Below are 14,079 nucleotides of genomic sequence, written 5' to 3'. Positions count from 1 at the left end.
GCTAAGCATTACATTCACTGCATCACAATGGTGACATTGAAGCGATATTGACAAATTACAGAGCAATTACTAAGCATCACATTCACTGCATCACAGTGGTGACATTGAAGCGATATTGACAAATTACAGAGCAATTGCTAAGCATCACATTCACTACATCACAGTGGTGACATTGAAGCGATATTGACAAATTACAAAGCAATTACTAAGCATTATATTCACTGCATCACAGTGGTGACATTGAAGCGATATTGACAAATTACAGAGCAATTACTAAGCATTATATTCACTGCATTACAGTGGTGACATTGAAGTGATATTTACAAATTACAGAGCAATTACTAAGCATTATATTCACTGCATCACAGTGGTGACATTGAAGCGATATTTACAAATTACAGAGCAATTACTAAGCATTATATTCACTGCATCACAGTGGTGACATTGAAGTGATATTTACAAATTACAGAGCAATTACTATGCATTATATTCACTGCATCACAGTGGTGACATTGAAGCGATATTTACATATAACAGAGTAATTGTTAGACCTTTAAGAATTCAAAAGTCACAGGACACGATATGTGTTTGTGGCATCAATTCACATTTTGTCATTGTTTGGTTCAGGAATAAGGATAACAACACACCAACGAAATACAATTAAAAAAAAGGAGAAAATATACATAAAACAAAAGAATGATATCATCATGATAAAACGAAATTACTTCTTCTATTTTGTAATAGTAATGAAAAATAAAACCGTTGTTTGTTGTTTAACGCCGCACTCAGCAATATTCCAGGTACATGACAGTGGTCTGTAAATTATCGAGTCTGGACCAGACAATCCAGTGGTTGACATCATGAGTATCCATCTACGCTATTGGGGTGTGATGACTTGTATCAACCAGCAAGCCTGACCACTCGATCCCGTTAGTTGCCTCTTAAGACAAGCATAGTCGCCGTTTATGACAAGCATGGGTTGCTGAAGACGTATTGTAACCCGGATCATGTATCAACAATCAGCAGATGGCAGTGGGGTCTGCTTGAACTAGTCGCGACTAAAATCGGTTTTATAGTTCACCCCCCGACATACCATACCGCAGTTTAACATCGATACCCCACTCGGACACAGTGTAATGACTCCGACCAGTTCTTGTTTAATTCCTTTAATGCCAGGCGGCAGCAAGGGTAACAACAAGTACCATCTTTTAACGTCTTTTGGTATGACGCGGCCGGGGATCGAACCCAGACCTTCCGCTCTGTCAGAACCTGCAGCCTTGTAACTGAAGGTAAAACGGATACAGAAATTGTTGATATTCTGCAATATGCTGTTTAACTGATGAATAGGTTACCAGGACTTGAATTACATTTTAAATTATCTGAACTCTCGTTTGATTTTGAGTTTCAATCGGACGTCCCTCAAAAGACAATAGTTGCTGTATAAAGTTGAAGGTTTCGTCTGCATCAGTTGAATATGATGTAATATCCATCACTATACGTGTATCAGGCAGAGGACAACAGGCCACGCAAGGGATTCACCTCCATTCTTTCTATTTGTCGGGCCATGTCACGAATATCTTTCTGTACTTTTGACGGGGGTCGTCTTTTATTCTTAACGCTTTTTGTTATGAAGTCGTATAAATTCAATTTGTGTATTGGGATTGTCTCCCCGTCGACGTTGACAACCAATTTTGAAGCAGAACCGGCAGATTGTTGGATAGATATCATCATATCTGATATTTGTATTGGCTCTACTTTCAGACGTTCAATAACCGCGTGTTCAACCATGTCTTTCATGACTTCATCTTGCCTCATTAGGGTGGAAATACATCCATCCAGTGATTCCACGGCACTGCTGTACTCATCCAAGCTCACCTGTGCACTTTGTCGCGCCTCGCTTTTTTTAATTGCTAACGCAAATGCAGCAATAAGCGCTACGACAGTAGCTGCACCAAGTCCCAATGATGCTCCCAACGTAAAGGGAGCAGCCAGCAAAGCAGCAGTACCAAGGGCAGCCCCTCCCACCATGGCTATGTTAAGGGTTGTTCCAAGAGAAGCCACCTCCGCTGCTACGTCTTCAAGCCCTTTAACAGACTGGCGTTGCACGACCTCTTCATTGCGTGAACTGGTCAAGAGGGTCTCCACAAGTTTACGAGCGTCTTGTTTCTTTCTGAAGAGAGTAGACACAAGAAATTCATTTACTTCTCAGAATACACAAATTTATGTACTAATACTTAGATACGAACTCCTTGTTTTCTTCATAATAACATGTACATAATCAAAAGAGTGAGTGAGTGAGTGAGTACGGTTTTACGCCGCTTTTAGCAATATTCCAGCAAAATCACGAAGGGGGACACCAGAAATGGGCTTCACACATTGTACCAATGTCGGGAATCGAACCCAGGTCTTTGGCGTGACGAGCGAACGCTTTAACCCCTAGGCTACCCGACCGCCCCCATAATCAAAAGAACCAGATTTACCATTAACACTGTAACATATTTAGTAGGGTCAGATAATTTATAAACTGAGGAGCGAAAGAAAATATGTCTCTCGGTTGACTTTATTTTATGTTTGATTTTCAATTTGAAAAATTCTTAAGTTGCGATATTATATCCAAACTATGAACCATGATGGCGCTTTGTCAGCACTCAAAGAATAAACTTCTAGATGGTTGCACTTTAATCAATATAATTTGATCTAAAACGTTTAAAAATCAAGGGAGGAGTTTGTGCAACCAACCACGAGGCTCAAATGCCCACGCTTAAACTGAGAACGATATCTTAGTGATACGCTCGGCATGTTTCAAATTACGTTTGTGAACATAAAAATACATGTATATATTAGCATATTAGGGATCCCAGAAATATGTGATCTTCATGATGCCAAGACTAAGTCGTGAAAAAGTACATACCTGTCCATCTCTTTAGACATCTCCTCTGAATAAAACAAAATATATTGATCAGAAGTAAACGTTGTTTGAGTTTGGTCACAATGAATTGGCTTTAACTGACTTTCTTAGCTCCTACCAGCTTATACATGAAATGGGTGTCCAGAATGGCAATGTGTGACACATTTTGTTAATGAGTGAGTGAGTGCTGAGTGAGTATGGTTTCACACCGCTCTTAGCAATATTTCAGCAATATCACAGCGGGGGATACCAGAAATGGGCTTCACACATTTTACCCATGTCGGGATTGGGACCCTTGTCTTCGGCGTGACGAGCGAACGCTTGAACCACTAGGCTACCAGACCGCCCTTTTTTAATGGAATATCAAAAAAGATGCAAATTTTTATATCGAACTTTCCTGCAAAAAGCTGACAAAACGTACCATATTGGCCTTCTGGAATCCTAACTTCCACAGTTATCTCCACCTTTTGACCTTTAATCTTTTCAAAGACGGACTCTTCCTGGAGGAGCTGCAGGATGATCTCACTGAGTCGTCCTTCCTTGGCTGCCTTCTCAACACAAGGAAGGAAGTTGGCGTCTTTCACCTGGAGTTCTATCACCACGCTACCCCGATATACCCGTTCGAGTCTAGCATACAGAGTGTTGAAGAACTGTCGCAGACTCTGCCACACCCCACGGTTCTGTGCTGCTTCGTGCATGCGCTCTTCGGCAGCAGGATTTCCGTTGATGGATATGTGTGTCTCAACTGTAGGAACATCTGAAGTAGATCAAACATTCACATTCATATTTGTTACAATATTGTTGCAATTAGACGACAAGATAAAGCACAAGTCTCAAAAATAAATTGCGGGATATGACAGACAGTATACTAAATTCTTATGAAACCCATTATGGAGTTAGTTGCCTTTGAAAACATCAAATCGACAGCCTACTGGACTTGATATATCAAAACTGGTCCATTAGAATAGAAACTAAACCTTTACCTCCACTATGATCGGAAACACATAAACAGCTCTATAATAGAAAAGAGCGTTGAGAATCAATAGTGAACATGTGTGTTATAAGGTTCATGAACCAACATGGTATCCGACAGCTCTCACACCAGCCCTGCCCATTAGACCAAGGGAGACCGCCTCCGTGGTCTAGTGGTAGAGCGTCCGCCCGGAGAGCGGGGTTCGATCCCCGGCCGCGTCATACCAAAAGACGTTAAAAGATGGTACTAGTTGTCACCCTGTCTGGCGCTCGGAATTAAGGGGCTAAAACAAGAACTGGTCGGCTCGGAGTCAGTATACTGTGTCTGAGTGGGGTATTCATGTTAAACTGCGGCATGGTATCTCATTTGGCTAGCACTATAAATCGGCATCAGTCCGGACTAGTACAAGCAGCCACACAAACGCACACACGTACATGCACGTCGCTATATAAGTGCAATAATCTTGGACGCGACGTTAAACCCCATTTCACCTCTCCTCTTTGAGGGGATTCTGATCTGACCTGACGTGTTGGCAGAGTTAAGCCTACATCGTATACAGACAGGGCAAAATTGTTGACTAAAATGCATCCATCGCGAAGATACTTACTTGCTTTACGAAACACAAGTTTAATGTTTACTTCTGTGTCTTCAGGCAATTCATGTGACGTGTCCAGATTCAGAACTATGGTGTTTCGGTGTCCCGTTTGTCTACAGTTAATCATTCCATTTTTTGAGTCTACCGTCATCTTGTTGTCCATACCAACTTGTATATTTGGGTGGTCAGTGATGTCCTCATCAGACGAGTCACTGATGTCCATCGTCAAATCCAGCAACCTACAACACCAAAGTTGTTTTTTTATAAAATACTGAAAGAAAGGAAACAAACATTCATACAAACGGTGAAAAGAAATCGAAAGAGAAGCATGTTATAGAACTGAGTTGTTGTGCGACCGACAATGTGCTGATCCATAACCTGGTAAACATGGGCAGAACAATAGCAAACAGGTTGCCTTTAAATAGCAAGGTATACTGTCCTAAGTACCTTGTTTGAAGCTAGCATCACTAAGAATATAAATGCACTTCCTGTCTAATCTCAGTTTTTATGAGCTGGGAGAACATGTGACCCTAAACCTGAAAGCTATTACAATGTGACGGTTTAATGCAATTCCGTTTCGTTATGGCATCGGTATGTGAAAACACAGACAGCATTTATGCTGTATACCCTTAAACTCCAGCTATCTTAATTGGGTTGGACATGCCCTTCAAGTTCAATGACGTCACTTCTGACTTTGGAAATCATTAGCGACATAAAGAAAGTACATCCCATACGCCTATCTAGATTCAGAAATGAGAGAGTGAGTGAGTGAGTGAATGTGGTTTTACGCCGCTTTTAGCAATATTCTAGCAATATCACGGCGGGGGACACCAGAAATGGGCTTCACACATTGTGGCCATGCCGGGAATCGAACCCGGGTCTTCGGCGTGACGAGCGAACGCTTTAACCACTAGAAAACATCAATATGCACTTCATGTTTAATGATATTACATGTCGTACCCCATTGGACTATAAAACATGGGGCGGTCGGGTATCCTATGGGTTAAAGCGTTCGCTCGTCACGCCGAAGACCCGGGTTCGATTCCTCACATAGGTACAATTGCAATATTGCAGGAATATTGCTAAAAGTGGTGTTAAACCATACTCACTCTCTTTAACACAGAGTAATCAGTGCACCTAGATTTGCAACTTGACCATTCTAGGGTGGAATACTTGCGCCATCTATCAATTGACCTGTGCAAATATACTACGTTTACAACGAACACGCTTATAACGAACTGACGGATATGACGAACGTATGTCTTTGTCCCGACCATCTGCTGTATATATATACTGTACATATGCATTTAATGAACTGCGGTCATAACGAACTAAAAATACCGGCCCCTTTGGGTTCGTTATATCCGTAGTTTACTGTTTACTAATCATATCTATGACCAAGAAAATTACAAGTATATATAAAACCCAACAACAAATTGCAAAAGTTACCACTCTTACCAAATACATACATACCTCCTTCGTGAGGCGGTTAATGGAAGACCTCGGGCTTCTGCAAATGACAATGCCCTGAAAAATAGCGTTACCGTTATTATAGCTAAAATGGATAGAATTTGTTACCAAATACAAATAAACAACAATATCGGTTTTGAAAAATTTAGTGCAATCAACACGAATGTCCCTGACCCACTTTTACAAATATGGAAACGTCATAGCACAAACCTGATGACGTCAGTATTGAACGTGACGTCACCTATCCCTATCCCTTAGAGTGAGTGAGTGAATGTAGAAATGTCAACTTTAAGCCTTGTATTAAACAACAGTGCACAGTGAATTAATACCTACAAACCCTTTCACAAATGAAAAAGCCTGCATAATATGCATTGACTTGCCTTTGCATGTATTTGTCAGGGGTGCCGCCGGTGGGGCAGGATACACTCACCTGGTATCATCGCTGATTGATAGTGATTCATAAACACATGCTCGTGATATAGTCGGAATCGTACAACAGACTCTGCTTTTGTCAAAGATGGACAGATATTTGTCGTTTATATTTAACGTGCATTGTATGTTTAACAGAAACCTGCTTGCACCATGATATTTTAGCCACTGATATTACACTGATACCATTTTCAAATCGTAGCCTGTATTAAGGAATATATTTTAGATCTTAAATCAGAGTATAACGGACAGCCTGAGCTGGAAGCGCGCGTGGATATGTTTTTTACGTTTTTTACGTAGTTAAAACCGAATGTTTGCGAGGATTAATAAGATTTCTGAATTCAGTTACAACAGTAACCGTACATGTATTTGTTACATTAAGTCATTTCATTCAAATCTGTTTGGTATGATTATGTCTTATAATTATTTTAGGATGGAAGGTACAGTTACCAAATAAAATATGCTGAAATATCAATTCATTATGACCATATTTCATAATCTATTTTTTAAAGTAACCCTCCTTACATTAAAGATAACTATTTAAAGAATATAGTACTTAAAGACATTGCAACAAACCGAATAATCAGGGGGGAGACTTTATACTGAGGGGGGCGCGAAACATATCCGCCCGGGGGAGATTTTATTTCAGAACAGATTCTCCAGGGGAGAATCTGTACCGGTATAAAATCTCCGGGGGGTGAATTTGTACGGGGGAGAGTTTATACCGGGACACCGGCCAGATCGTCAAAATTGCGCAGGGCGCCAAACACCGGAAATCGTTTAAACCCCAGCGAGGGGAATCCCCTAGTCGCGGATTTTACGATTGATGACTGCGATTTTGTAGATAAAGAAAACACACAATAAGAATAGTATATAAAGTATACATAATAACAACACAACATACATATAAACATGCTCACGAAATGTATATATACTATAAGCCACACAAAGCCTTGAAAACGTTGCTGCAGCTACAGTGATTGACAGCCAGGCACATCGCGTCGCAACACTGCAAACATGAAATGTACATGCAGAACACTGGTACGTACGAGTGCGGAAACTAAAACAAACACGTGACTTACAGGATTATGAATGTCCGGTAATGCCCAGTACTGTCCACCCTTGGCTGTGGTGTGCGCGTCTACAGGTGAGAAGATGACGGTTGAGGCTGGTGACCTCCAGTGCTTCCTATCTGGGTCACTTTCCCGCAGTGGGGGTTGTTTCGTAGAAGGGGGCGGTATAGGCAACTTTTATAGGTATTTATCAACACAGCGCTTTCAACAGAAATAACGGCGCTCCTGATCTTATTTCTGGCTTCTTTCACCAGGGGCATTACGACATGTCTTCTATAGTCACCAACTTCTCACGGGAATTGCACGTTTTGTAAAACATGGTTTTCCCTTGAAAAAGGAAAACGTTTCGTATCCGAACCTTTGTCAGCGTCCCTCGTTCTTGTTTACTCAAGAGTAGCTGTCAGGTGACGAGGCTCACACGTACACCAGAGCAAGGGGGGTCAAGGCCGTCCTATACATTGGAGTGAGTGAGTTGGGTTTTACGCCGCTTTTAACAGTATTCCAGATATATCACGGCGTGTCAGCTTAATGTGGGAGGAAAGCCCGAAGTGATACAGGTCTCAGGCGTTTACCACTTCGGTGAAACCCTCGAACAAGGGTATGGTGCTGACAAACCTAGAAACATAATCGGGGCGAACCGGGATTCGAACCCACAATCATAGGTTTCTGGCGTGCCCAAGGGACGCAACTCTGCACAGCGAATCGCAGCGCTTTAGACGACTGGGCCACCCGGGCCCCCTTCTATACATTGGAAGCCAATTAGAACCAAACCGCAATTACATCATTTTAGATTACCAGCCTTTTAATATTTTTTTAATTTTGATGCTTTAATTAAATAAATTTCAAACGTATCTGGTTAACAATTTGATAAACCATTCTGTATTGTACACAACGCATTGTGAGTATTTGAGAAAGGAAATGATTTAAACCGGTAATCTATATTATAAATGTTTGGATCAGTTGTGCTCCTGTTATGTAATTTCGATTTGAACTAAAATGCCAAAGAGAAATATCCCCAAGTTTTCATTCTAAAAAACATTCACAGAGACACTTTCTATTGCAACAACGATCAATGCAAGAGTGAGTGAGTATGGGTTTACGCCGCTTTTAGCAATATTCAGAAATATATCGGCGGGGGATACCAGAAGTGGGCAATGCAAGAAACCTCAATATAAGAATACACGTATCTCAAATGACTAGATGTCATATTAATCACATTTTTGTTTTGAATGCCATAATGAGTGAGTGAGTATGGTTTTACGCCGCTTTTAGCAAAGTCCAGAAATATCACGGCGGGGGACACCAGAAATGGGGATCACTTATTGTACCCATGTCGGGAATCGAACCCAGGTCTTCGGCGTGACGAGCGAACGCTTTAACCATTAGGCTACCCAACCGCCCCGAATGTCATAATGAACCAAACCTAGAAATGTGTGGTTCATTATCAAGCATATATCCTTTTTTATGTTTGATGTTTCCCTTTGACAGGATGCCTTTGCATGTGTTTGTGAGGGGTGCCATCGGTGGGACAGGATACGCACACCTCGCGAACACCTTGTGTCATCACTATTTGATAGTGATTCATAAACACATGCTCAGGATAGTCGGAATCGTACTATCAACTCCATATTTCTATTGAATAATGAAAGAGTTGTTTCCCTTTTATTACTAATTTGCAGCTTGACTAATTTGACTTACATGGGTTGGAGTGAGTTTTGCCAGCTATGTCGCTAGTTGTGTCACTGAACCATTTTGTTTGCTTGGTATAAGACAAGAGACCAGTGTACATGCGAATACACTGCTCACTCACAGTCTTATGCATGGCATCATGGCGCCATGTGGTCACTGTCGACGTCAAACTGGGACTTGTTGAATTTCTTGAATAGATTTTCACAATGTGTTTTTTAAACCAGTCTCCGAAAATTAGTAAAGATCCAATCATCTCTCATGGGTTGTCAGTGTCGATCGACGACATATGTAGATGTATTTAAATAAAATCATTAGCATATCCGCTAGTTTCATGTGTGAAAAAGTGTAATTAATATATTATAATACATATTTGTTCTCCATCCGTTTCTTGAGTGTTATTTTCTAATAATGTGTATTTTTTATCTGTAATGAAAGTGCGAAATATTGGTACATGTGTACCTAGTTTAATGAAGCCTCAACCTTTTGAACTCACTCACTCACTCCACGCCGTATGGTGAAATATATCCAGCAAGCATGGAAAAGCAGTGGACTAGACATTGAGCAGGCTAAACCTTGCATAATACACACCCAGTGCTATTTAAGGTGCATGATTGTAAATGTGGCAGATACATTACCTTGTATTAATTAACAATTGATCATAGAATTACAGGAATACAAGTCCCTATTTGTACTAATAGGTTTTTTTCTATCAACAGGTTTGATGATTTTTAAACAGACTATACTCTTACGAACAAATTTAAGACTCTTAAGAGTTTGATCTATTATAATTATTCGATATTCTAACATAACCTCATATAACAACAGTAAATATCACAGCTGTTCATGGTCCACAGGTATTTACAGTTACTATTGATCAACTTGTTCTCATCGCGATTGGCTGAAATACTGCCGATACGGCCATGGTTTGATCTGGACGGCTGGTGGTTGTGCAAGGGTCTGCAGGCGTTCAGGAGAACGTTTAAGCGACGCTTGCGTTACTAAACGGCGTCATTTTGGGGGAGGAAGTGTATGGTGAAATGGTATATGGGGTGACCTCACAATTCATGGGAAAACACATCTTGTCGTTGTAAATGACAACTTAAATGGCGTACGCTACCGGGGCTACATCGTTCGGTAACATGTTCTACCTCTTGTGCAAAGGAAAGGACGTAACGTCAGGTTACAACAGGATTATGCCCGCCCACTCGTTGCAGGTTGTTGTTAGAGACTTTTTGTGGCAGCATAACATTGTTGTACTGCCATGGTCGGCTGTTTCTCCAGACCTCTCCTCCATAAACATGTCTGGAATGTGATGGGTCGACGCTCACGACAGGACTAGAACCAGCTAAGATGGTAGCTCGGTTGGTCCAATCTTTGGTTGAAATTTGGAACAACATCCCTCAGGCTGTTTTCAATCGTCTGGTGCCTTCAATGCGCTCTGCTGCCTCCTCTGTATCAACGCAAATGGTGGTCACACCCAATATTGATATTTAAGGGCTTGTATTTCTGTCTCGTATTACCAGGTATGGGTTCTGTCAAAGAATTTGTTATAATCAAACATTGATCAGACAAGTGTTCAAGACTTATGTTGTGATTTTCAATAGTGAGTGAGTTCGATTTTACGCCGAATTTAGCAATATTCCAGCAATTTCCCGGCGGAACACAGGAAATGGGCTTGACACATTGTACTCATGTGAGTGAGTGAGTTTGGTTTTACGCCGCTTTTATGAATATTCCAGCAATATCACGGCGGGGGACACCAGAAATGGGTGTACCCATGTGAGGAATCGCACCACGAACCTAGCGTCTTCGGAAGTGACGAGCGAAACCACGAGGCTACCCCATCGCCTCTTTATTTTCATAAACATACCATTGACACAACTATATATGAGGCACAGTTACTTTTTTCGTTGGTATATATGAGTCTTCCCAAGTTGTGACTGAATCGAGCCAGTCACCTCTAAGCTGTGACCTACAATTGGGAAGTTATTTATTGCACTGCTCGGGTGTCTTGGCATGTTCTGTGCTTATGGAGAGATCTGCTCTGATTAACAAACACAGAGACATACTTTACTGCAATGCACTATCCATTTCCCTCAGTTATCCTATTGTTCCTCGGTAGTATTTTCATCAAATACAACCCGTTAAGATCCGGTTTAGAATAGGGGCCGACAGAGAGCAAATGTCGGGGATTCTATCAAATAATATTTTAGACAATTTAAAATGTATTTTGAACAATACATCCATGACGTTATAATACGTATTACCAATCAACTGTGAAAATCGCTTTCGTTATCTGCCTGGAGAACGGAGGTCGGGGGTTCGACCCCTGGCCGTGTCATACCAAAAGACGTTAAAAAATGGCACTTGTTGTTACCCTGACTGAGGACTGACGGGGAGTCATTTCACTATGTCCGTGTAGGATACCTATGATAATCCGCGACATGGTATATCGGTGGGTAAGCACTATAAAACCGATTTTAATCATGACTAGTTCAAGGGGGTATGTTCTCCGAGCAGTAATCGGATACATCCTTGTTCATCCTCGTTTGATTCATGAACAATTGCAAAGAGGCAACTTGGAATGTTGCTAGTTCCTCGGTATAGTTATTCATACAGAAATGTTAAGATCTTGCTCTATGTATGACCTTAATCGGTGTTGTCCAAGGTGATTTACCGTAGGACGAGTGACACAGAAGCGGTGGTCATGAGCACTGCTAACGCCATCAATAGATGGTTCCAATAATTGTTGACGTACCCCCTAGTCTGAACAGGTCTAGAATGGGTCCTCAGCAACCTATGCTGGTCGAACGATACCAAATGGACCGGATGCCAGGCGTGGTGACACAGCTGACAGCGTAACATCGTACTCCGACGGAGTGGATAGTTGCTCACAATATCAATCACTGGATAAGTTCGAATACTGAGCTTTAAAAAAAACAAAAAAACATTACTGACGTTACTGCGACTGTCAAGTGGTTTTCAATAAAAACGGCAGTGCTTCTTACAATAGCTACCCCGTAGTGATCCAGGTGCTTGTAAATGACTGATCATGATGGGGTCAATGACCTGAGTGTGTGTCATCGTGCCCCGAAAGCTTGGATAGTTCCTCATGACACCCCCACTGCTGTCATGAAGCTGTTATATTGTTTACTGGCTGAACTTCATTTAATTATATCTTTCAATACGGTAATATTCAATTCGTATGAAAATCATGTAAATTTCCATTGAAATCCCTGTTTTCGTTACAAAACAGGTTTTCTGGTTTAAAGATTAATACAAGAATAACCTCAATAGACAGCAAAGTAACCCAAATACTATTGTTTACATTATGATTGTCATAACTCTACATTCACGATATAATACCCAGGCTCGAACCCCCGAATGGGTAAATTTGTGAGAAGGCATAAAAAGAACTCCATTTGAAATATCGAATCATGCAATGTACCTTTTGAATTTAAATTTGTCAAAATATTTAATAAGCAGAAGTTGTACACCATTAAAGCTAAAATATTATCGACACAAACCCAATCAATGGAAAAAAAGGATTAATATTTTAAGAAAACGTCCAATAACCAAATACATTAAGCATGGATAACCTAAGCATCACCTATACCACAAACTATTGATCCAAACATACAAATGATTTGATATTGATAAGAAAAAAATATTGTTATTAGTTAATAACATGAAAGTAACAAGAATCTTATGCAGTTTGATATTAAATTTGAAAAGAAAGTGGAACATAATTGCGTGAGTAGTAAATGGCTTTATAGAATGCTGAGTGCTAGAGAACTTGGTAGCGCGGTGCTGTTTTAGTAGGACTGAGGCACACCTCACATTGATTTCTGACTGTTGTACATCTCTGATTGGGAGCGAAAGTAACTTGAGTAATTAATATAAATATGATACGCAGAAGTAGAATTTGAAATCTTTAGATCCCCTATTGTCTATGTAGAGTCCAATGAAATATATAAATTGCCAATGCAAGAGAATAACCATTCTGATTTATCCGCCAAAAGAGATTACATTTGGCGCAAAGGGCAAAATAGCTAGCGATAAAGGTAAAATTAAGTAAAACTAACATGGATGGGAGTGATGAAATTACAGATCCATATCTTAGGAGCAAATAAAATGTTATTACCGAATAGAGTAGCTAACGCTCATTTTAAGAAGTGTCATTTCAAGGATACAATATAAATTGTCAGTTCAAGAGGAAAACCAGTCTAGATTAACCATCGAAACAGATTCCATTTGGCGTAAAGGGCAAACAGCTGTGAACATTATATGAATGGATCACTGAAGACCGGTGATGACACCAGGTGTTCGCGAAAAGGGGTAAGCATGTCCTGCCCTACCGGTAGCACCAGCAATTCATACAATTTGCAACGGCGGTCAGTGAACCATACAATCCAGTGGCACGACAGTGCATGAACTGATTTTGTTGGAACTAATAGTGAGTGAGTGAGTGAGTGAGTATGGTTTTACGCCGCTTTTAGCAATATTCCAGCAATATCACGGCGGGGGACACCAGAAATGGGCTTCACACATTGCACCCATGTCGGGAATCGAACCCGGGTTTTCGGCGTGACGAGGTAACGCTTTAACCACTAGGCTACCCGACCGACCCGTTGGAACTAATAAAAACGATATGTTAATTTTGAGTTACGTCTGTTGTGTACAAGTACAGAGACTCTGTTGCTTATAGTATAGAAAAACCTTTAAGAAATATATTCGTTTTGGAACAAAGTGGGGGCAGTTTTAACACAAACACCTGTAAAACACTTTACATCCTCAAAGAAAAAAGCTCTTGTGACTTCTGACAAAATAGTGATATGAAAACTGAAACAACTTTAAGATAATGTGACTAATAATTTGATCCAAAGACTTCAGGTCTAATTACCATTCAGAGGTTTAGATAGACCCAACAAGATCATTGATG

The 14,079-nt window shown here is 40.6% G+C and overlaps 1 protein-coding gene across 1 annotated transcript; it reads right to left on the bottom strand.

Moving 5' to 3' along the window:
* Nucleotides 1–254: 254 nt before the first annotated feature.
* LOC124152960 lies at nt 255–7,927 on the bottom strand. The gene is made up of 6 exons (XM_048397099.1): nt 7,458–7,927; nt 5,950–6,003; nt 4,489–4,715; nt 3,330–3,665; nt 2,912–2,936; nt 255–2,170 (listed from the first exon to the last, which is right to left on the bottom strand). The coding sequence occupies exons 3-6, from the start codon at nt 4,697–4,699 to the stop codon at nt 1,504–1,506; spliced, it is 1,239 nt and encodes a 412-aa protein (XP_048253056.1). The 5' UTR covers nt 4,700–4,715; nt 5,950–6,003; nt 7,458–7,927; the 3' UTR covers nt 255–1,503.
* Nucleotides 7,928–14,079: the final 6,152 nt, after the last annotated feature.

The sequence above is a fragment of the Haliotis rufescens genome, unplaced genomic scaffold (genome assembly GCF_023055435.1).
Source record: "Haliotis rufescens isolate VD_foot unplaced genomic scaffold, xgHalRufe1.0.p SCAF_16, whole genome shotgun sequence".
NCBI lineage: Eukaryota > Metazoa > Mollusca > Gastropoda > Lepetellida > Haliotidae > Haliotis > Haliotis rufescens.
Note: the sequence above shows the minus strand (reverse complement) of the source record. Positions and strands in the feature narration are given on the sequence as shown.

What these genes read in the sequence shown, in the direction of transcription:
- LOC124152960 (XM_048397099.1), bottom strand. Translation starts at nt 4,699, where the DNA reads ATGGACATCAGTGACTCGTCTGATGAGGACATCACTGACCACCCAAAT. An exon ending in ACTTGTGTTTCGTAAAGCAA is followed by an intron (nt 3,666 to 4,488) that starts GTAAGTATCTTC and finishes GATCTACTTCAG; the next exon opens with ATGTTCCTACAGTTGAGACA. An exon ending in GATTCCAGAAGGCCAATATG is followed by an intron (nt 2,937 to 3,329) that starts GTACGTTTTGTC and finishes TGTTTTATTCAG; the next exon opens with AGGAGATGTCTAAAGAGATG.